Below are 24,955 nucleotides of genomic sequence, written 5' to 3' on the forward strand. Positions count from 1 at the left end.
AGTAAATATTTTAAATGTGGCAGTATAAGCTGGATGTGGTGGTGCACTCCTGTAATCCTAGCAGTTTAGGAGACTGAGACAGGAGGATCACAAGTTCAAAGCCAGCCTCAGCAATGGTGAGGCCCTAAGCAATTCAGTGAGAACCTGTCTCTAAAGAAAATACAAAATAGGGCTGGTGATATGGCTCAGTGGTTGAGTGTCCCTGAATTCAATCCCCGGTACCAAACAAACAAACAAACAAAAAACCCAAATGTGGCAGTATATGGGTGGAAGGCACACAAACCCGTAATCCCAGAGGCTCAAGAGGCTGAGGCAGGAGGATTCCAAGTTCAAAGCCAGCCTCAGCAATTTAGTAAGGCTCTAAGCAACTCAGTGAGACCCTGTCTCAAAATTTAAAAAGGACTAGGGATGTGGCTGAATGGTTAAGCACCCCTGGGCTCAACCCCCTCCCCCACAAAAACAAACAACAAACAAACAAATAAAATGTGGCAATATAATAACACTTGCAATTCTCCTAGTATTCCATTGAAGTTTTAAAAACTAAACCAAAAAGTGTATTTTCAAAGGACTTAACTGAATATGACTTTCTAAAATTCACAGTTTAGAACTTTAAAAAGATTATGAGACACATTTCATTAATTACCTGGTTTAAGATCATAATGTATAATAGGAGGTTTGATCTCATTGAGATATCTTAGTGCATTTACAATCTGCATTACAATAGACCTAGCTTCTTTCTCTGACATTAATTTATGTTGCTTCAGATAGAAATCCAAGTCATTGCCTTCACAGTATTCTAACACTGTACAAAACCTACAACAGGAAAGAGAAAAAAAAAATCAGGCGTTAACTATTGTTTAGTAATTCAGCATCACAATGGAAAATATTTATATCATCACCACAGGATAGGGAAAGCAAAAGCAAAGGTATCTTTTCTTAAAACTTAAATCCTTGAGTATTCACTTACGTATCTGTGTCCAAGGAAAAATAATCATAGAGTTTAACTATTCTGGGGTGATCCAGTTCTTTGTGTATTCTATACTCTCTGCAGGCATGCCTATGGAAAGAGAGTGTGTTAATTCTCCATGACCATTAAAACTTTTTCAATTTTTAAAAACCATAAAATACTAATATTTACTTGTGGTAGTTTTCTTTTTTCTCATCTCTCCAGCTTTTATTAAGCTGATGGATCTTCACAGCAGCATATCTTTGTTCATATAGGTCAAAAGCCTAGGATTAAAGGCAAAGAACAATGATTTCTAGAGATCAAGTAAATAACTAAAGATCTATATTTTAATTTTAGTGAAAAAATTTTCAATAATACTAAGAGTTAGAAGAATATTACAACTTTAGTGATCATCTCTGCAAATGTTATATATAGTTGAGTGACACATTTACTAAGGAATGAGATATAAGTTTCATGGTGATAAATTAGAAAATCTTAATGTGAATTTTCACATTCAAGTTTTTAAATGTCAACACACTGAATCAAGATTAATCAATAAAACTGGTATTTATTTTTAAAATGGACCTCTTCTTCTGTACTGGTAGTAGTAGTAAGCAGCAACGAAAACAGATGGCTGGGATGCTTTTCTATGGGTCAGATAAAACAAACCTTTCTATCTATCTTTTCTTGGTAATCCCCTACTTCTTTTTTTAAACTAATAAGTTCCTAATAATTTCCCAATTACTAAAAACAAAACAAAACAAAACAAAAAAACAACTAGTCATTACAGAATTGCCCAACATATACAAAAGTAAAAAGTAGTATAATGAACCCTTATATATCCACCATCCAACTTCAAAATTTATCATCACTTTGCAAGTCTTGTTTCGTCTATTTCCTATTACACATGCTTTTTCATATATGTGTATTTCTTTCTCTCTGTCCTTTTTTTTTTTTTGGTGGTGCTGAGGAACCCAGAGTCTCATGTATGAGAAGCAAGCACACTACCTGCTGAACTGTATCACCAGCCTCTCAAGCATATTCTTCCTTGAATTTATTTATTTGTTTGTTTGTTACTTATTGGAGTGCTAGGGATTGAATCCAGGGCCTCCTGCAGGTGAGGCAAATACTTTTATCACTGAGTCACATCCCCAGCCCTCCTTGGATGTTTTTAAAAACAAATCTCAGACTATATATCATTTCATCCATAATTTCTTCAGTATTTATCTCTTACAGATAACAAGGCTTTTACAATGTAACCACACATCATTACCACTATTATCCTAACTACATCTATAAAATTCCTTAATCATATCAAATATCCAATCTGTCTTCCACATTCTCTGGTCTCAAAAAAATTTTTTGTACTTAATTTATTCAAATAATCAATCTATTTTTTAAGTTAAAAAAAAAAAAAAGAAAAGAAAGAGGAGCTGGAGTTGTGGCTCAGTGGAAGAGCACTTGCCCAGCAGGTGTGAGGCACTGGGTTTGATTCTCAGCACCACATAAATAAATCAATAAAATAAAGGTCCATCAACATCTAAAAAAATATTTTAAAAAAAGGAAGAAAGAAAAACCAAAACCAGAATGATTGTACTTTAAGTCTTCACATGATTCATAAGTATTTTTTTAATAGCAATAAATGTCACTGCAAAAAAATTTAATAATTTAAGTTCCACTGTCATTTATACAAAGGTATCCCTGTGAAAAACACATAGGGGGGTTCAGGGTACAGCTCAGTGATTAGCATGGGCAAGGCCCTGGGTTAGATTCCCAGCACTGCAAAAATAAAAGTAAAAAAATATATATATTTTTTAAATTAAAAAATCCAAAACACTTAGAAGCTTACATATTTGTTAGAAGGTAGGTTCCCCAGTCCCCCCACCTGCAAATTTAACCTAAAAATAAGTAGTAGAGGAAAAACAGTAAAATTACTGTTTTGTTACAAAATCATTAAAGCACAAAAACAGACATAATACAGTAATGAAGAAGTTTGGAATGCTCTTTGAGTCAGATGAACTTATTACCTGAGTGACTATGCTAAGTTACCCTCTCTGAGCCTTAGTCTTATCTATAAAGTTAGAGTTGTTGAGAGAATTAAATGGGGATAGTGCAGGGGCAAGGACAGGTGTTTAGACAAGTACTTCTTAACCACATACTCCTATATCTTTGCTATAAAAAGAATTTTTATCTTTGTTAGTGAGAATAACAATAAAATGTACAGTTACCTTATATACTTCACTAAAGCCACCTCTTCCAAGCAGATGAAGTAATAAATACCTTTCATTTAATGTTGGGTGATCTTTGAACCTTAAGGGTGGAGAAACAAAGCCCACTCAGATACATTAAAAAACACACATAAAAATTCTGTCTACGTTAAAGTTCCATTCTCTTTTTCTACTCCTAGCTAGCTATTTCTTCCCTAGCTCCTCTACTGATAATTTCACATTTCATCAATATTTCTTTTCATTCTCTTCAGGAATATCACCTGTCTTAACAATTTTGTACTTACAAAGCTTGATAAATTACAGTACTCTCATAAAGACAACATTTACTGTATTTTTGTTTTCTTCTTCTTTGCACTGGGAATTTAATCCAAGGGTACTTTACTACTGAGCTATATCTTCAGACCTTTTTAAATTTTTGATTTTGAGACCGGGTTTCACTAAGTTACTTAGAGCCTAGCCAAGCTGCTGAGGCTAGCCTCAAACTTGCAATTCTTCTGTCTCAGCCTCCCAGGTCATAGGATTACAGGACTGTATTGACATGAAATGTCTTCCCTACTTATTCTTCAGCAATGATTTCTGTGGTAAAATATACTCTTTTATGGGGGGAGAGTATTGAACTCTGGGGCACATGACCTCTGAGCCACATCCCCAGCCCTATTTTGTATTTTATTTAGAGACAGGGTCTCACTGAATTGCTTAGTGGCTTGCTTTTGCTTAGGCTGGCTTTGAACTCTCAATCCTTCTGCCTCAGCCTCCCAAGCCTCTGGGATTACAGGCCTGTGCCACCACGCCTGGCTGGAAAATATACTTTTATATTGAGAGTTATGGCTGATTTTATACTACATAATTAAAATAATTTTATTTATAAATAGGTCTTGATTCATGATAAAATTTTACTGTCTTTGCACATCTATAAAATAAAACTTTGAAAACCAATTTAAAAAGTAAAGGTTTTTTAGAACTTATAAACAATATTACTGTTATTACTATGTAACAATTATGGTACCCTTTACATTTTAAGCACTTAACTCAATGAAATAGGTCCCACTACTGGATCTATTTTATATAGATACTAAGAGGATAAGTAACTTAAACTTAACAGCTAATATATGGCAGGTATTAGCAGAAAAATGTAGTTCCAAAATGTGTATTCTAAAAAAAAAGGCAACAATAGCTTTATAATTCCAAGTGAAAATACATTTTGTTTTATTATCTTATTCAAAATCAATTGAGTGTAGGTTGGATAATTTGAGCTTTCCTAAGAATCTTGTGAATAAGAGAGACTGCTGTTTAGTTTTAAGGCATATTGTAAATCTGAAACAATTCACTTTATTTTAGTTACTTGGGATTTCAACTCAGGGATGTTCTTCTATTGAGCTACATACCTATCCCTTTTTATTCTTTATTCTGAGACAGGATCTGAGCTGCTGAGGCTGGCTCTGCACCTGCCATCCTTCTGCCTCAATCTCTCAAGCAGCTGGCATTACAGAGGGTTGTCACTCCACATGGCTTAGAATAGTTAATTTTAAATTAGTTTTATCCTATCTGCTTTATTTGAATTTTAACTGATAGAATTTAGGTTATTCTATAACTTTCATTATTTCATTCACCTCACACACTGGGTTACTTTCTTTGCTTTGCATTCCTTTAACGTGTACTATTCATGGCACTCATTTGATTACTAGGGAACAAGAACAGAGAATTATAAGTTATAATTGTTTTCCATTTCTTCCCAAATTCTTGCATCAATAATTCTTGCATATATGGCATACTAGAATACTTTTAGTTGAAATAATTTCTCCTCCAATAATATAACATTAACTTTGATATTTAGGCAACAAATATTTATTAAGTGCCTATCATATGTCAGACACTGGTCTAGGTTCTGGTGCTACAACAAGAATAAAACCAAGTTCATTTTCTCATGAGGCTTACTGTCTGGCAGGAGACAGATAATAAGTGAAATTTTTCCAGATAGTAATAAATACTATGAAAAAATAAAGCAAGGTAAGCATACTGATATAGGGAATAACATGAGACAGGGACCGTTTTCTGAGATAGGGAGGTTGATGGACAGCCTTTCTAATAAACATTTGGAGTGAAATAAAAAGTAAGCCACTCTGGTATTTAGAGGAAAAACATTTCAGTAAAGGAAATGGTAAGTACTAAAACCCTGAGATGGGACTATGCCTGACATGTCTGAGGAGGTCAATGTGCTTGTGACATGTAAATAAGGGAAGGATGACAGAGATGGAATGGTGCAATAGTCAGGGACTAGCATACAAGGCCTTCAATGCTGTGAGAAAGACTGTGGATCTTTTCTATGTGTGATGAAAGGCCTGACAAGGAAACAGTGTGTTTATGCTCTTCATGGAGGAGGGGGAAGGGAACTTTTATCATATACAACTCAAATACAAATAATGACTCACTGTGAATTATCTTCATTGTTTATTCTTTTGAGCTCCCGTATGTGAAGATTTCTGACTCTTTCCAAACGTTCAAGTTCTGCCTGGATTTCTGCCTCTTCCTGAAAATGAAGAGAGGGGACTATAACAAGCTCAATTTATTTGTGATATAAAAAAGATATTTTTACCCATGCATCAATTTTCTACAGTGATGGGAAGAATAGTGCATTATAAAGTTCCACTGAGTTAAAAGACCAAAGTGCTTTTTTTCAATGCCTGAAAGATAGAAAAAGATAAGGCAAAAAGCCTATGTCAAGAAACCATCCTCCACATAAAAAAAAAAAATCTAGACCTAATGAGATGGTGGATTTTGTTCTGTAGTACAAGAAATCTACTTTTATAACGTCTGTACCAAAAGTGAGTGCAAGATAGTCTGAAGTTATAAAACAAAATGACCTGAAAATCTTATTTTTTGTCCATCCAAATTTTAAGAGGGAAGAACTTAGTATAAAACACATAAAATGAAGAAATTTTATAATAATTAAAAGAGGAAGAAAGGAAGAAGATAGAATCATTGAGTATTCCTAGACCTTACAATATTTGGAATAAATCCAATTGTAATCCTAAAGAGACAGTAAAATAAAAAATGTAGGGAATGCTGTGGTGGATCCTCAGTTATCAGAGCAAACACAGACTAAAGATTTAAGCACTTTAACCACTATTTAATAATATTTTTATGAATGTATTTTTAGTGTCTTTAAAATACATAATTTTCAGAAAAACAAACTAGATGCCAAAACAAATAAGCAGATATAGCACCCATGTTACTCACTCTCTCTCACACACACACTTTTGTCAATATAAACTTCAGTACTACTTAAAGGATGTACATGTACATAGCAAATTTTGGTGGAAATATCTAGAAATGTCCTGTTTTTAAATATTCTGAATAAATACTGTTGAGTAAATAAATAAAGATTACCTTAGCTTAATATGTATCCAATACAATTACAAACTTAGACCACTTGCAACAGAGATTATTTCTGAATATTTCATTAGCTCTTTTGCTTTTCCTTTACTAATTTATTTTTACCTCAAAATATTAATAATTCTGAAATTTATTTTGAAATATAAATATTATCATTTCATTCAAATATAGATAACAGAAGTGTAAAGTCTATTACATCTATACCTAAGAAGTTGAAAGGAATACTTTAAGTAGTATGGAGAAAACACAAATCTTCAAAGATTTTAAAAAACTAAGTCTAGCTATATTGTTTGTATTCTACTTAACTCTTAGAGTTACTTTTATTATTTAAAGTGGAATTCAACCACAACAACTTTTTGCAAAGATATTTAATAGATTAGACTTACATGATAAATGGAAAATTAAATAAAGAGAAACCTTTCTAGAATTTTGATTTTTCTAAACAGGTACACTTAACAGACTGTCTTAATTACAATTTCCTCATTTAATATAGCTTCAGTCATAAATATTTTTTGTCTTCCTCTGCCCACCTTCAGTACTTGGGATTGAATTCAAGGGCACTCTACCACTGAGCTACATCCCCAACCCTTTTGATTTTTTAATTTTAAGACAGGGTCTCACTCAATTGTTGAGGCTAGCCTCAAACTTTTAATCCTCCTGCCTTAGCCTCCCAAGCTGCTGAAATTACAACAGTGTGCCACTGTACTTGGCTACAAATATTTTTCTTAATGAAGAAAAAAGTAAGGTGACATACTAGGAGATTCATTAATCTAAGAGTCATTATAACAGGAAATGAATTTTAAAACTTTGCAACAATAAACTCAAAACATAACTCAGCTATCTTAATTTAGTCATACAAGACAGAATAAGAAACTGGTCATATAGATGTGCCTATGAATATGGAAAATCTTAATTTAGACTATTGAATCTAGAAAGGGGTAACTTTTTCTCTTTGTATTTGTCTTTGTACTAACATTTGGTAGGCTGGCTAAATTTTAAATACTTGAAGCCTATTAAAATATCACTGAAATAATTTTAACTTTTTTTTTAAACTGTGGCATAGGAAGACTATTTCAACAGCCAATTTACTGAAGTTAAATTTACTGAGTCATATATATATATATATATATATATATATATATATATGAGATTCAACTAGATTGTTGATGCAATTATAAAATTTGTTTTATAATCACGTCTATAACCAATGTCACAAAATACTTATTTAAGAAAATAAAATATCTGTCTATATCAGTAAATTAAAGAAAGTTTTCCTCCTCTATAAAACATGACAAATGTGCTCCATAAAATTTTACAAAATAAAAGCAGTCAATCCTCATTCATTTTGAACTGTTATATTTACTGAGGGAAAAAAAATGTTCAAAGAACTAGGGGATATTACTGGATTCTCAGTAATTAGGAAGAAATGTCAAAAGGACGAAACTCTACCTGAACCTTCCTTACAAATAAATCCATACGCCAGTAAAATTTGTTTGTATTTTCCATCTTGTAATGCAACATTTCACAGTAGTAGAGGCCATAATACAAAACAACATGATTCTGGATGAGAGATAATTCCACAACTCTAAGTAATTTCTCTCAAATCCCAATGAAAAAAGAATATACGCTACAATGAACTAAATATCTGTGATCCCTTCAAATTCATATAACGAAGCTCTAAAACCCAATATGATGGTATTTGGAGACAGGGCCTTTTAGGAGATCATTAGCATTAGATATGTACCTGAGGGTGGTGCCCTCATAATGGGATTATTGGTCTTGTGAGAAGAGTGCCCCACCACCTCCCAAAGAACAAAGAGAAAAGGCTATATTTAAGCCAGAAGAGACCACTCACCAGAAACTAAACCCTGTTGGAACTTTAATCTTAAAACTTTTAAGATTTCAAAACAAGAAAATAAATTTCTGTTGTTTAAGCCACCCAGCCTGCTATTTTATTATGGCAACCTGAACAGACTATTACACATCCTGTTAAACAAATGTCAGAGGCAATAGTATTCTAGTATTCTCTCCTCACAGAAAGGGGCACTGCCCAGACTGGATCTGGCTGCAGGCACAAGAGTCTAGAAAGCAGTGGTTTCAAAAACTAATTTATCTTTAAGATACATTCAGATCATTTCCAAGGGTTTATCCTATAGGCTATACTCTACTTGCTTGAAACTGACATTAACCTCTGGGACATCCTCAGAATTAATCTTTTTCAGAGGGTTTAGGAGAAATGAGGATGACCTGGATTCACAACTAATCACTACAGAATGGAATCCTCACACTCACAGCAAAACTAGGCCAGATCAGTACAATAAAAGAGAATCCAACCAGCTGAACTGACTTTAGTAAGAACACTTAAGTTTCAACCCTGGATTAATCCAGGAGCTAAGCAGTTAATTAAAATGGAAAATTTAAAAGAAACAAAGAAAGAAATAACATTGAGAATGATTAGGTCTCTGTAGGCAATTACAATGTAAAAGGAACATGAATAATAGACCGTATTGAAGAGAAGTAGTCTTGGTGATCAAGTACAAAATAAATGGACATAGCTCTTATCTGTTTAAAGGCACAATAATAAACAATGCAACACTACATACTAAAGCAGATTTAACAGTACTTTAAAAAAAGCTCTGATATTCTGAATTATATAAAAAAACCAAGTCACACAAGTATACAGCAACATATCTCAATACTGCCTCATTGTTTAAAATAACCTGCAAAAACACCACCTGCGACATTTAAAATTTTTAATTATATATATGGAAGATTCATCCCCAAACAGTTTTGTCTCTCACAGATCTTCACCACAAAAATGTTTTCAATTTGTAAACAAAGTCTCCTCTGATAACTTAATATCTCCTTGGCTCAACTCTCTTCTAAGCCAAAAGCAAGCAATAATAATGAAGAAACTGTTAACTTTCAGGTTAAAACTACCAGATTAATTTGGAGTAAGCATTTCCTATTGTAACAAATTTTCAGAAAAGATAATTATTAAATGAAAGGGAGAGTGTGAAGGCTTTGAAGAGTTATAAAATGTATTTCAACATATAAATCTGATATATTTCATTCCCAAATTAAGCAGTTTTGAAAAGTATTTAGTAAAACTTGATGTATATTACATTTTATCCCCACCAAAAAAACTTAATTTTCCCAAATTTCCTTTTTTTATATTAAAAAAAGCCAAGATAGGAAATATTTCATTTGTTTTTGCAGTGCTGAGGACTGAATCCAGAGCTTTCCTCATGCTAAACAAGTGCTCTACTACTGAGCTACACCGCCCCCCCAGCCCAGGAAGTATTTTGAAGCACTCTCAACTTGCCTATAATCCACAAGTGTTGGCAAAAGAAAATAATTTGTATGGCATATTATAAAAATGGGGAAGCACAGAAATGCAACAGTATCCAAATAACATTAATTAAAAAAAAAAAACTAGTTCAGACTGAGATTTCAAAAAGCCTGATACCGAATTTACTTAAAAATTAACACCTTTAAGTCCTCAAAAACTTGTCTCATCAACTATTAATAATGACATTCTAAAGACCACCAGGCAAGTGAAAGGTGAAATTGACAAAATGCACTATTAAAAAGTAATGGAGGGGCTGGTTGTAGCTCAGTGGTAGAGCACTTGCCTAGTATATGTGAGGCACTGGGTTCAATTCTCAGCACCACATATAAATAAATCAAATAAAAGTCCACTGACAACTAAAAAATAATTTTTTAAATAAATATATAAGTAAAATAAAATAAAGGTATTGTGTTCAACTACAATTTTAAAAAATTAAAAACCTAATGAAATAAAGGGCAATGTAGAAAAAAGAAATAAAGGAGAAAAGTACCAACTTAATTCATATTTATCCTTATTATATGTCTCTAGATACATGCATTCCCAAATTCTAAATACAGATATGGGAGATCTGAACTGACATAAATATGAGCCAACAACTTGCAAAAACCACCTATACAAAGCGTGTCTGAATTTACCTTAATTTAAAAACTACTGCCCCATAATCATATTTCTGAGTATAATGGGGGGAGGGGGAGAACAAAAGTTATGAATTCCTATGTGTTTTCTTTTCCAACTATATAAATATTCCCTCCCATTGCCATCGCTAAACCCCATTGATGGGAGCATGGTGTATCTTCCTCAGGTGTATTTAATTAGGTAAGATTAGAATACAACATTTACTACTAATGTTTTCTTCTCTCCACCCTTTAAGTCCTCCGTTGCCTTTTAAGAGAAGAGGAGGAGTGGTGGTTTATTCTCAAGTGCATAAACAAATACACTGAAACCTTAATGAGGAATGACTTATGCTAAAATAAGTTGGTTCTGATTTTCTGAATTTTCCTCCATTTTATTTAAACAACACCACCACCCCCAAAAAAGAAAAAAAAACAATCAATCAATCAAACAAACAAAAAAACAATAAATAAATAAGCCCACAACCTCCTCAGCAGCAAATAAATGTAACAAATCTAATGACTGGAAAATTTTAAACAGTATATTTATGTACCACTGTATCATGGGGCTGAAATTCCTTAATGTTAAACACTAACCAAAGTGCTGACACCAAGCCCTAGCACACACAGATACAAGACCTTACTATAGTACACTGTAGGCTTTTCTCTTAGCTTTTTGCTGCTTTTTAGCCTTTCTCAGGATGTTGGTGGATTACAAAGATTTTAACAGCATGAGAAGATTTAACTCTCCATCCAATAACAGCAAAAGTCTAGTCTTCAACTCTTCCAATATGCATGTGCACATAAATGTCATGGCTTTAACAATCTGTATGATTTTTTAAAGGGAAAGGCTGGTAGCTAAGAAACTTTTCTCTTTTTTGTAAAACAGTGTTCTCTAGACTGAACTACAAATCTGAATTAAACAAACTCTGCTCTAAGTAATGGAAAACATGACTTCTAAGGGTCTTTCCAAATGTATAAAAACTTTTACATTTCATTGCTTATGTAACAACTGGATTCATATTGAACACTGAGGGAGTAAAACAACTTTTATCTCTAAATTTTCATTTTGGTAAATGAACATCATCTACTACCAAGATGTCTGATTACAAATGTGAAAAATCAGAGCCAAGAATATCTGAAGGTCCTTAAGAAAATAGGAGATAGAAATATTTATAAATGACTGAGAATTTCCCATCTATAGCTAGTTTCATGCTCTCTCAGCAAACATCTTTTATAGGCTACGGTTTTTAAGTGAAAAGCAGTAAAGACAAATATTAATGAAGAATTCCAACACTTCTTAGCACCTTTCTTGTCCACATACACCAAGTCATAACATTCTTCATGAGCTTAACTGTGACTATTTCAAGCTTCATGCATTTCCACTGCAAACCACTGCCTATGCAAGTAGCATCTGTGTTACATTCTATAGAACACAGTGTACAATGTAGTTGGTTTTATTTAATTGATAGAAGAATTCTCAAAATATTTCTTTTGGTCATGGTCATAAAATTGAGATGAACACAGAGTTTTAAAGATTAAGCCCTCTAACATTATGTTTGCTCATTATTTTAATTCAAATCTAAAGTGACAAGAAATGCCACTTTATGCAAACTTAAATCTTTGTGGTCATACTAAGATGATTATGGTATTCTAAAAAGAAAGACCAGAAGGGATATCAAACTCCAAGAATATTTGGGGGTCAAGTCACCTAAAACCAACGCCCTGTATTCTCCACTGTTCAAAAGGCTTGTAGACAATCCATTGTCTTCCATTTCAACTAGTTGCATAGTCCACTGTGAAGGAGTGAGAAAGAGCTGTGTACTTGTTCTTGACCTGTAAAGATTTCATCATGGAAGATTAATACTGATGCTGCTGCTGCCTGTTACTGGTTGTTTCTCTTTGCAGGTGCCAATATCGGTCAGAGAACAGGATTTCAGTGGCAGAGTTGTTGCTATACTGTTATCTCTTCAGAACGGAGGCACAAGGAGAGATGAATGCCACATCGCAAGGAGCAAAGGAGAGAGAGAGAAAGAAATGGTGTCAGGTGGCATGTTGGATGTGATTTTTGTTTTAGTAGAGATTGAGATGACTGTAAATTGTCTAGCTGATTCCTTTGGTCTGCAAAGATACCTTTGTGTTGGTGCGGATGATTCTTGTCTAATCCTGTTTCAATCACAAATCGGTTATTTTTTCCCAGTTAAACTTTTGGCATGTATATTTAGGGCTTACAAATCAAATAAACATACTCTCACACGCACACACCAAACACACATTAAAGCCAATTCCTATTATGCTATTTAATATTTGATACTGAGTCGTCCAACTTTAATAATCAAATATTTAAATAACCAAGAAGATGATGAAATTTGAAGACTAGAAAACAAAGAGCAACACATATCCATATGCTGTTCATATCACAAACTTGAGTAACAGCAGTGTCAAGACATAGTTACAGATTCTAATAACTTCAAAAATTCTATTCCCTTGTAAGTATGACTGGCAATGTGTAGCTTTTTAAAAGCATTATAACTACAGAGAGAATCTATCATAAGGAAGTTGGTTTTTCAGGAATTTTTCCCCTAGTATGTGTTCATTTATAACAGTCCTTTCAAATCATTTCTTTCTTGTCTTCAACTTCTGAATGATAATCTGATTATACAAACAACCTAGCAGAGCTTCTCAAATCACAAAGATAATTGTTTTCCCATAACTTGAGTTTATGAAAGACTATTATCAAAACAGGATCAACTGGTGTGTGATTTGTTTGTTTCCTTAAATCCTAAGATTCCACATGGGGCAGAAATACATAATATAGGAATGTTTGTGGCTTTGCCTTAAAGAACTTTTTTTTTTTTTTTTTTTTTTTTGTACAAGGGATAGAACCAAGAGGGTACTTTACCAGTAAGCTACATCTCCAACTGTTTTTATTTTATAAGAAGGGTCTCACTAAATACTTAGGACTTTGCTATATTGCAGAAACTGTCCTCAAACTTATGATCCTCTTGCCTCAGCATCCAGTCCCTGAGATTAAAGGCTTGTACCACCACACCTGGTGAGAAACAACTTTTAAAAGACAGGAAACAGTTGCCTTTGCAACTATAAGTTTTTCATAAGTGAACACTGAGGAAGTTATGCATAAGTATTAGTAACAGAAAAGTTACTTTCTTTTTTGTTAATAATTTTTTTTTAGTTGTAGATGGGCCCAATACCTTTATTTTATTTATTTATTTTTATATGGTGCTGAGGATCAAACCTAGCACCTCACATGTACAAGGCAAGTGCTCTACTGCTGAGCTACAGTGCCAGTCCAAAGTTACTTTCTTTGTGAAATATTTTCAGTAATAACTTGTATGGTCTCATGTTTTATTATATAGTTTTATTCTGTTCTATGAAATCCTTAAGATATTTTTAAAAAAAATATTCCAGAGTATACATCTTACAAAAAAACGTGCTTCATTGACCTTTAAAAATAAATTTAGAACAGAAAATCAATAGAGTAGCTAGTAATAAAGAAATATTTTAGCTACTACAACAATCATGAACATAATGTGAGAGAAACAAAAAGGATGTATGTAAAAAACACCTGATTAACACTGCTCTGAAAAAAAATGTAATGTTTCTCAAAAAACCCAAGGAGCAAATACTCCCATTACTTGAAGACTGTACTTTAGGAGATATGCAATGAGAGCTACAAAGAATCAACTTACTATTCATCTACAATAAAATAAATTTAGAAATAAAGCACATGCATGTTGCCAATGAAAGATGAGTAAAGGTCGACGTTCTGGCTCTGTCATTCACTAGTCAGTCACTAGTCTTTATAAATAGTCAAAGAATACAAAAAAAAAAAAAAGATCTTTGCATTCAAAAAGTTAAAATTTATGTCCACTCAAAAGTGGTTAAAACTTCAAAGTCTACAAAAAGTATTATTATTTTTTAAAGGTAATATTATGAAATGAGAATTTGAATCATGTCTGTATTAGGCAGAGTGTGAAAATAAATCACTTGTAAATGAGTAAGCAATAAATACAAAACTAGTAATAACTAAAATAATATTTATATTAAAGAATTTTTTATAGTGAAAAAAAGTAATCTGTAAAGTGACTTTCCTAATCTCAGAAGACAAAGGTAATAATTTCATAAGTAAAGTTTACTTTTACTTTTTGGTGGCAATTAGAAACACCAACTTTATCAATACACTTTATCATAGCCATGTGCTTATTTTTGGAGGTTTCTATCTGATTCTATCATAGTTTAACCACTTTGGACTTATTATTTTTCCAACACTACAGATTAGCATGGAATGTGAACTGAACATTATGACTTATTCAATGGTAAATAAACTTTTTCATACTTCAGATTACCTATTTGATTATCATTAATATCATTACAAAATACAGTGCACATAATTTATTCTGTTTCCAAAAAAAGGAAAAAAGATCTGTTCAAACTGCATCAGCTTCCTTATGAAGTTAGTTTTTAACTTCTCTACTAACAAATTTAATCTAATAAATAATTCTGCTTAATGTTAAGCATTTATTAAAGGAAAAGAGAGAAGAGAGAGAAAGAGTTACCCCTGCAAATGCAAAAGTATGCCAGGTTCCAAACCTAAACCCTAAACTGACATCCCACAGGTTACTGGCTGTACAAGTTACATGGTCATTAAATATTCAAAGATCAGATCTGATCCAGCATGTGGTAGTAGCTACACAACTTACAGGTTTGGGTATACTTTGTGTCAGCCTAATAAACCCAGAACCACAGAGAGATAATAATATAGTGGTGGTAATGTCTTTTCTCTTGACTAAAGCCTGTCTTCTGTGTTAAAAGTTTATTCAATCTTTTTTTTTTTTAAAGAAAACAGAATAACCTATTTATAATGACCTATTTCCAACTGTGCTTTAGAAATCTATTTTTAATACATGAACCTTACTGCTTGTTATTTTTAATTGCACAATTAAATAGTACCCAATTGTAAGCAGACACCTGCTATTTATTTGTGCTCTAAAGGTGACAATACTTGCTTAGTTTTATCCTATGTATGTACTACTAGCAACATTCTTTATAAATGCATTCATTCTTCTCATCCAAAATAGTCTCTCAGAAGAAAACGTGAGTAATTCAAAACATACAGGTATATTTCAGCATTACTAGTGATCCATTATCCCAAAATATTCTATGATGGAGGTCAAGGAAAAGTTGTAGATTAAGAAGATAAAGTCAGAAATCTAAGACTGCTCAGTAAATTTGATAAAAGCTGGGGTGGGGGGAAAGCACGAAAAAGATTATAGAAAGGACAATTATTAGAAAGAATGAGTGAATATGAAGAATGTAGAAGTCAAACATTGTGAAAGAGGATAATATGAAGGTTAGAACAGAACGTGAAGTATTCCGTAGTAATTTGTAAGTATTTATATAATAACTAGATGCATAAGTATTCTTCACTTTAGAAAATAAACGTATTATTTATAGAAACAAAATATTTCCCAAACACAAGGAAAGCTATAAATTAATAATCAAACAACCAAAATCCCCAAACAAACTCTCCTCTGAAGCCTTTTCAAAAGTGTTGTTGTTTTTTTTTTGTAAAATAAGTAGTCAATTCTGAATTAAACTGCTTTAAAATTTTGAATTTTCATAAGATAAGATTTTTCATAAGGCACACATATACAATGTAATCATTATGTAATTTAAACTTTGTTATTACACGTGAATAACCCTTGAAGTAGAATTCTAAATATATACTTAGTTGTATATACTAGTAAAACTAAATATCTATTTCTTTATCACCAAAGGCTGGTTAGAAAATAATTGTAGCTTTTTATATGGGATATCAAGAATAAGCATTATTAAAATAGCTTAGGTAGGCACATAAATACTTGTGATTCATCCTGTACTAAAAATCTCTTCTCTGCTGCCACAGTTCCATAGATCCAATATAGCTCTATTACTACAGAATGATTACTACAGTTCTATTGTTCCACCTGATGTAGAAAATAGACAAAAGCTGTCTACTGTATCTCAAAGAGCAGGAAAATGTCATTAATTGCAATAGAAAAGAATAAAAGGACTTTTAAAAAAAGATGACCAAAATAAATAATTTGGAACTCACTGTTCAAGTAATTTAGGTTGAAGCTTTCTGGGCAGTGGCAGAGACAATTATAGTTTAGTAAAGAACACAGATACAAATTATATATTATACATCTACAAAAACACAAAACATTTTTCTATTCCCTATAACCAAATGGCAGTGTGTATATATTTATATATATATTTTTCTATTCTCTGTAAGCAAAGACAGGTGTCTCTGGCATATTGATAATATTACAAAAACAAATTAGTATATAGTGTGATGGTAGCAGAATGGATTTCTCAGTCCTGTTTCACCCTACCCAAGGGAGATGACCTCATAGATAGTGTCTTTAACTAGTTCATTAACTCCTTTTTAGCTACACTTTAGCCTGTTAAAATTTTTAAATAAATCAGACAAGCAGAAACCAAAATAAAACACTGGGTAGAACAAAGGAATCTTTATGTCTATTAGAAACTTCATCTGGCAGGGAAAAACTCTACTTTCTTATCACTAGTTCTTAAAAACAGTTTGAATTAAAATAAAGACCTATAAAATCAATGGAATTTTTACAACTTCAGAGTTAACAAACAAATACAAAGCTATACATTATAAAAATTTACAATAACATACAGAAAGTTTTTTCTAAATTATGTCATTTTATGACTAATGATTATTTCTTTTAAACTTTATGTACATATTTCAATCAAAACACGTAAAGAAGCATTTGACAAAAAAAATTAAGCCAAAGAATTTAAGTATGTTTTTGCGAGTTGTTATTTTAATTCATTATGAAACAGACACAAACAATATGGAATTTTACATTTTACCTTAAAAATCAAACATTTTCTATCAAAAGGTGGCACTGAAGAGTAATCTAAAAACCCTGGCATATCAGAATCTCAGTATTTTTAAAGTTAGTTGCCACAAGGTGAAGAAATGTTATTTTAATATACTCAAGATACAAATGCAACTTAAGAGGTTTTTGTTTGTTTTTTTGGTCTGGGGGTTTTACAATTGGCATCTTTCTCTTAAGTTTTGGCTTCTAAAATACAGAGAACACAATTCTCTACTTTGGTAACAAATTAAACTAAAAATCCAGCATGTTTCACATACCTTTTTGAGATGTCCTAGTCTAAGTTTGAAAATTTCTTCCTGTTCATGATATTCTGCCAAAGTCAACCTGTCAAAAGTGAAATTTTAATTCTACATTTTGAGATTAATACTTATTATTTCTTATTAACAACTAGAAAAACATGATAAAAATGGCCAAATGATAATACTAAAAATGGTGACAATTTTTAGCCAAAAATTCTTTAAGATATTCTTCAGAGTATATGCCTAATACCTATAGATGGAGCAATTAACTAACAATTATTTGATCAGTACCATCTATGAAGTTACCCAGAATATAGAAACAAAGGACACAGAGAAAAAAGACAATTTCTCCTTATATTTTAGTTTGAGCTCACACTCTATATGGAGGTAAAGAGGTAAAAAAAGGAAACAATTAAAAAATAATAATTTTAGGTTATATTAAGTTGTTCTTAAGAAAACAAAAAAGCATGGTGGATAATGACAGTAATTTGCTCTAGTTGTTAAATGCTCTTGAGACGATTTCAGAGTACATTCTATACAATGGCAAACTAGAAGAAAATACACGAGCATCAGGCTGTAGATGGGCAAGCAGGGCAGGGCAGATCATGCATGCATTTTAGGCCAGGTAAAGAATATCAATTTTACTCAAAGAATAATGGGAAACCACTTCAAAGGATGTCAGTCCAGTCTAGGTATTGATTTAGGAAAAAAGGAAGAGGGAAAAAAGCAGATGTTACCCCCTTGTCTATATCAGTGTATGAGGAGCAAAATAAAGGAAAGCTAAAACTACCCAAAGCACGCAATTCTAAAAATTCTTTAGTGCTGGGGACTGAACACTGGGCCTCATACATGCCAAGTAAATGATCTATCACTGACCTATATCTCCAGTCCCAAATTCTTATTTATTTATTTTTTTGAGGTTCTGGGATTGAAGCCAGGGCCTTACACATGCTATGCAAGAACTCTACCATAATTCTACTATTGAGCTATATTCTTTTCCCAGTACTAAATTATTATTATTATTTTGTACCAAGGATTGAATCCAGGAGTGCTTAATCACTAAGCCACATCCAGCCCCTTTTTATATTTTATTTAGAGACAGGGTCTCACTGAGTTGCTTAGCGCCTCGCTATTTGCTAAGGTTGGCTTTGAACTTGCGATCCTCCTGAGCTGCTGGGATTACAGGATGCGCCACTGAGCCTGGCTCCAGCACTAAATTCTTAATAAACATACACTTTATATCTTTAAAGTATGGGATATGATCATTTTATTATCAATTCCAAATATTCTTATGATAGCTTTGAAAACTAACCATTTTAATATATGTAATGGGACCACTGTAAGACTTATATACTATTCTTAAGAAAAATGATTCTGTGTTCTGATAAAGTAGAAGAAAGGAATAAACATAGGCAATACTAAAAGAAAATGAGGTTTAAAAACTAAATATAATATCTCAACTAACTCAATGCAAGAAAGCTTTTAGGAAAGCTTCTAGATATGTACATATGCCATGGGTGGAAGTTTAATTATATAATGACATAATTTTCTACTCTTAAAGTGGGGTTTTAGGCCCCCTAGTAGAGCATGGGATGGGCTCAGACTTTTTAAAAACTGAATATTTTTGTTTATTTCTCTATACAATTCTTTACACTGATTTTTACTGAGTTAACAAAACACAGTTAAAATCTGGAATTTGAAGGCCAAAACTAGTACATAGCAAGTTCTTTGAAAGTTTTCTTTTTCTTTTTCCAGGTACCAGGGATTGAACTCAGGGGCACTCAACACTGAGCCACATCCCCAAGGTCTCAATGAGTTACTTTTTGCTGAAGCTGGCTTTGAACTTGTGGTTCTCCTGTCTCATTATCCTGAGCTGTTGGGATTATAGATGTGTGCCACCATGTCCAGCAAGTTCTCAAAATCTCAAAGCTGTATTCTACTAAGAAGTTTGGTTATCATAAAAAACTGCAAAGTTCCTACACATGCAGATTGTTGGAATTTCTCCCATTTGAGAGGAAGAATATTTTGCTTTCTTGAGTTGGTATGCTACTGACTTTCAAGGGCAGTGATTCTTACCATTTTATAACCACAGATATCTAAAGAACAAATCTAAAGCAAGTTATAAAATACTCTCCCAAGAAACGTTTACATATATATAAATAACTTGGGAGTTGACAGATACCAGTTTTAGTGTTCCTATTCTAAAGGTCTTGTCTCACTGACTATGATGCAAACCTCATCATGGCAAAAGAGCCATTTCTTACATTTGTCTACATTTCCCTATTAAGAAGTACCTGACAAAAGCTTTTTAGATATTTCTGTTGTCTATCTACATTAATGGAAAACGTTTTTAAAGAAATGTATATATTTAGATAAATGAAAAGTGGTCAATCTTCTCTAAAGAAATAGGATTTGGGGCTGGGCTGTAGCTCAGCAGCACAGTGCTTGCCTAGCATGCATGAGGAACTGGGTTCGATCCTCAGCACCACATAAAAACAAACAAACAAAATAAAGGCATTTTTGGGCTGGGGATGTGGCTCAAGCGGTAATACGCTCGCCTGGCATGCACGGAGCTCTGGGTTTGATCCTCAGCACCACATAAAAATAAAATAAAGATGTTGTGTCCACCGAAAACTAAAAAATAAATATTAAAAAATTCTCTCTCTCTTTCTTTAAATAAATAAATAAATAAAGGCATTCTGTCCATTTACAACTACAAAAAATTTTTTTTAAAGAAATAGGATTTGATTACCCAGAATGAAAAGAACTAAGCTAGAACAGTATTAACATTAATGGCTTTTAATTACCAATTGTTAGGCTGTTTTAAGGTGATTTTTCAAAAATCCTCCTAGCGAGTCATTTGGTTAAGTTATTTAACAAAATCTTTTATTCACATGTACTATAAGGATATAGCTCTTCCCAAACAAACCATGTCTTCCTATATGAATCTTATCAGATATTAGGTTGAATTTATTAATATTTTATTGTGTACAAATACACAAATATATTTTATTTAGAAGTATGTTAACACTCTTAAATAAAGCTGTTGTTCAGTAGGTTTAAGAAAATCTTCAGTAGGTTTATAAAAAAACAGGGGCTGGGGTTGTGGCTCAGTGGCAGAATGCTTGCCTCGCACATGTGAGGCACTGGGTTCGATCCTTAACACCACATAAAAATCCAAATAAACAAAATAATGATATTATATGTATAACTAAAAAAAAATTTTAAAACCCCCAAAACTTTCTAAACAAATTTAATATTCAATGACAATCTGTTTCATAAGGAAAAGAACTTGAAGCCTCAAAGTTAAATGATACAAGCTATAGTAAATAGACTATTAGAGTCACTTAAGGATGTGGGGAGCTTAACTCGTTTATTTATTAAAATTTAACAGAGCTTTACTGAACATTTAACCATAAGCCATGCTTTGAGGATTAGATTTTAAAGGGAGGGGGCATGGTTTGCCTTTGAAAAGCATAAAACAACTAGGAATAAAGGGAATTTCTTCAACATTATAAATGGGGTTTTATAAAAATAGATAACTGACATAACAGTTAATGGTAAAAATTTTGAAGATTTCGCCCTAAGATCAGGATGTCCACTTTCACCACTGCTATTCAATACTCTAGTGGAAATCCTACCAGAGCAGGAAAAAGAAACAAAATGCATTAAAATTATAAAGAAGTAAAACTGTCTGTATTCACAGATGGCATGGCTCTTCATGTAGAAAATCTGAAAAAATGCATGAGGAAAAAAAAACCCGTTAGACCTAATGAATAAATTCCGCAAACACACAGGGTATGAGATCAATACACAATAATCAGTTGTGTTTTTATACACCATAAATGAACAACTTGAAAAGAATATTAAGGAAACAATCTCATGTATACAACATCTAAATAAACAAAATAATTAGGACTAAATTTAACCCAGGAAAAGAAAGACTTATATAGGGAAAACTAAAGAAATTTTAAAAGATCCAATTAAATGAAAAGACTCAAACATTGATGGATTGAAAGGAAGGAACCAGTAGAGAGCAAAAGGTTGAAGATGTAAGATAAAGAAGGTATCAAGAAGTTCCTTACATAGCAGATGATGGGATTCAAAGCACCATATTCTAACAGAGGAGGAAATATATCCATACAAAATATCAAGGGTATACATATTTTCTAATCACATAAATTCATGTAAGCTCTACCAGAAAAATTAGAAAAACTTTTCTTACAGAAAATATTAGTTTAGATACACCTGTACACTGAAATTTTAACAAGGGTGTTCTCTGTGGGATAGGATCACAGTCTATTATTACTCTCTTCCACGTTTTCCAAATTTTCTATGATAAGCATGTGACAACTTTTTAAAAATGCTTTCATCATTTGAAATACAAAGAGCAAGTCACTTACACAGAAAATTTAGAAAACAAAGAGCAGGGAAAAAAAAAAAAAAACAATATTCACAACCAGCCCCGTGAATTGCTTTCAGAAAATAAATGACAGTTATATTACTTAAATTAACATTCCCTCAGAAAAGGAACATCAATAGGAACATTGAATTGAAATAATCAAAACTTTGACACTTTAACTGATTCAGACTTATAAAAAGGGCAGATTCCAGTATCTACTTACAAAAGTAGAATTCAGATGTTTGGGGCTTATTAATTTAAAGCTACATTTTCAATACTGACTTCCTTCCTGGCCATAACTATTTTTACTTTTTAAATATTAATTATAAACAACATCCATTACTAACATTTATACTCACTACCTACAATTTGGAAAAAAAAAAAAGAAAATTCAAAATAGAGGCTTACAGTTGTGGTAAATTTGGTCTAACAAAGGGATCATTTTCTGCTCCATTGACTGCTTTGTTTTTTCTTTGTTTTGGTTCAGAATTGGTAGAAGGTGCCTGAGAATTATTAGCTGTGGGAGGTTTGCGTTTGGCTAGAAGTTTCCTTTGCCGTTCAATATCTTCCCTTTGCTGATTCACCCATTCTTGTTGCCTATGTAAAAATGAATAAAACCATATTAACCTTCAATTCCTTTTCATAGTTAAAACATGAAAAAATACATTAGAAAACATGAAAAATCAACATAAATTTGTAACCTTTTGGTTCTACTCCTGTGAATCAATTTCTACTCATCCTTCAGGGCTCATTTGAAACAATCATTTTTAAGTGAGATGTTCCCCTAAACTCCTGGTCCAGGGAAAGGTGGGTTGCTATACAGAATCTCATGGTAACTTGTCCCCATTTCTGCCTTCCTAACAAATACAATTCCTGTAGATACTTCACCAGAATGTCTCTGGTAAGCCTACCTCCCTAAGAATGGAGAGCATATCTACTTTATATCTTCTTGTATCCCTAACACTAGCACAGTGATCAATACATAATTTGGTATGCCCAATAAAAAAAATCATTGATGAAATAAATGAATGATCTTAAAAAAAAACCCTAGCAGTTAAGAATGGGGTAGGCTTTGTACATGCATCTCACATATAAAAACCTTTATTATACATTTTATATTTATATTAGCAGATAAGATTACAAAAGGTGAATAGGAATTTAATATGAAAGTGTTATTTTCTAAATTTATCTGTTAAAAAGAAATTTTGAAGATGTGTAGTTGATGTTTTGAAATGAAACAAAAATTTGCCTTAATATAAAAAAATTGGGGAGCAAAAAGAATTTTGACAATTTTAGGAAAGACAAATATGGGAACACTAAGAGACTCAGCATGAATTTGAAAACTAGGAAGTTAATAAATGTGAAGTTATTAACATTTTCCATTCAAGAATCTAAGCAATTTTGCCATGAGCTCATTAATTCTGAAAGAAAATAGATATTATGTCTATTACAAAAATACAGGTTGGAGATTTTTAACAGTTTGATCAGAGCATTAAGTAGCTTAACATGGGATTTTTTTATTACGCTATCCCATCGTATAATACCCTAAGCTAATCAAATAGTAATTATCTTGCTTTTAGGTCACCATACTGTGTAATGCAAAAAATTTAAAACTCTACCTAGTTATGGTATTTAGATTTAGAGCAAGTCAAAAGTTTCATCTAACTCCATCCCTACCATTCAAACCAGAACTATAGAGCCCCTACTGGTCTTCTGCATACACTCCCTTCCCTTTCCTATGCTTTGTGTAAGGGAACAATAGAATAAAACAAGAACGAAAGAACAGGAAGAACCAAGGTAGAAGAGCAAAAGGGTATAGAAAAATCTCAAGAACAGCAAAGTGAGACTAGGACCTTAAGCCAGTTTTCACTTGGAAAGAGGAATAAATAATTTCAGTTATTAAAAAAGTAAATTTTAGAGCTGAGATGTAGCTCAATGGTAGAGCACCTGCCTAGCACCTGCAAGGCCCTCCAGTTAGATTCCCAGCACCACACACACAAAAACCCAAAACTTGTGTGTGTGCATACAAACCAAAGATTGAACTCAGGGGCACTGGACCACTGTGCCACATCCCAGCCCTTTTTTGTATTGTATTTAGAAACAGGGTCTTACTGAATTGCTTAGCACCTCACTGTTGGTGAGGCTGGCTTTGAATTTGTGATTCTCCTGCCTCAGCCTCCTAGCTGCTGGGATTACAGGTGTGTGCCACCATGGCTGGCCAAAAGTAATTTTAAAAACAATTTCAGAGTACAATCAAGATGCTATAAGTGCAAATAAACAGCCTAGTTATAATCCTAATAGAAAGTAAAGAATTACTAGAATGGATATATAGCTAATATCTGATTATTCAGGAAGGAACGTTCAATTTAGAGGTTATTAACATGATTTATTTTCATTAATTCATTTCTCTTTTCATCCACTAATCACTTTATACCAATGATTACAAACAGCATAATTAAATACCTAGTAACACAGTAAATCCCGAATAAATGCTTATTAGTGATAGCTAAGACACGAAAGTTATTTTGATCTTTTCTGATAGTTCAGTGGAGAAATTTTAACTATTGGCATGCATAGTATTTATACTAGGTCATATTATGCATATTAGACCATGCATATGAATAATGTAACCTTCTCTTTTATTCATTATAGGACAACTACAGGGTCTGGGTTTTGTAGCAAAGTTTCTTGCTAACAAGACACTAAAAAAATTATGGCTTCTATCTCAAATCCATTTCTTGCTCTTCTCCACTTTTACAGTCAATATATTAATTCAAGCATGATCACTTTCATCTGTATACTTTTCCATATTAACTGTCAACAATCTATCCTCTTTTCACTATTATTTCCAT

At 32.5% G+C, this 24,955-nt stretch overlaps 1 protein-coding gene across 7 annotated transcripts in view; it reads right to left on the reverse strand.

Annotated features, from left to right (window-relative positions):
- Tlk1 (tousled like kinase 1) overlaps positions 1-24,955 on the reverse strand; it is a 139,446-nt gene that overhangs the window by 9,526 nt on the left and 104,965 nt on the right. For all 7 annotated transcript variants that reach the window (XM_078017575.1, XM_078017576.1, XM_078017579.1 and 4 more), the window contains 7 exons: positions 22,512-22,700; positions 17,720-17,786; positions 5,604-5,701; positions 3,175-3,256; positions 1,139-1,230; positions 968-1,057; positions 644-813 (listed from right to left, as the gene is read on the reverse strand). In XM_078017575.1, coding sequence (XP_077873701.1) covers positions 644-813; positions 968-1,057; positions 1,139-1,230; positions 3,175-3,256; positions 5,604-5,701; positions 17,720-17,786; positions 22,512-22,700 — 788 coding nt within the window. The remainder of the gene's footprint in view (positions 1-643; positions 814-967; positions 1,058-1,138; positions 1,231-3,174; positions 3,257-5,603; positions 5,702-17,719; positions 17,787-22,511; positions 22,701-24,955) is intronic.

This window comes from Ictidomys tridecemlineatus, chromosome 7, assembly GCF_052094955.1.
Source record: "Ictidomys tridecemlineatus isolate mIctTri1 chromosome 7, mIctTri1.hap1, whole genome shotgun sequence".
Lineage (NCBI taxonomy): Eukaryota > Metazoa > Chordata > Mammalia > Rodentia > Sciuridae > Ictidomys > Ictidomys tridecemlineatus.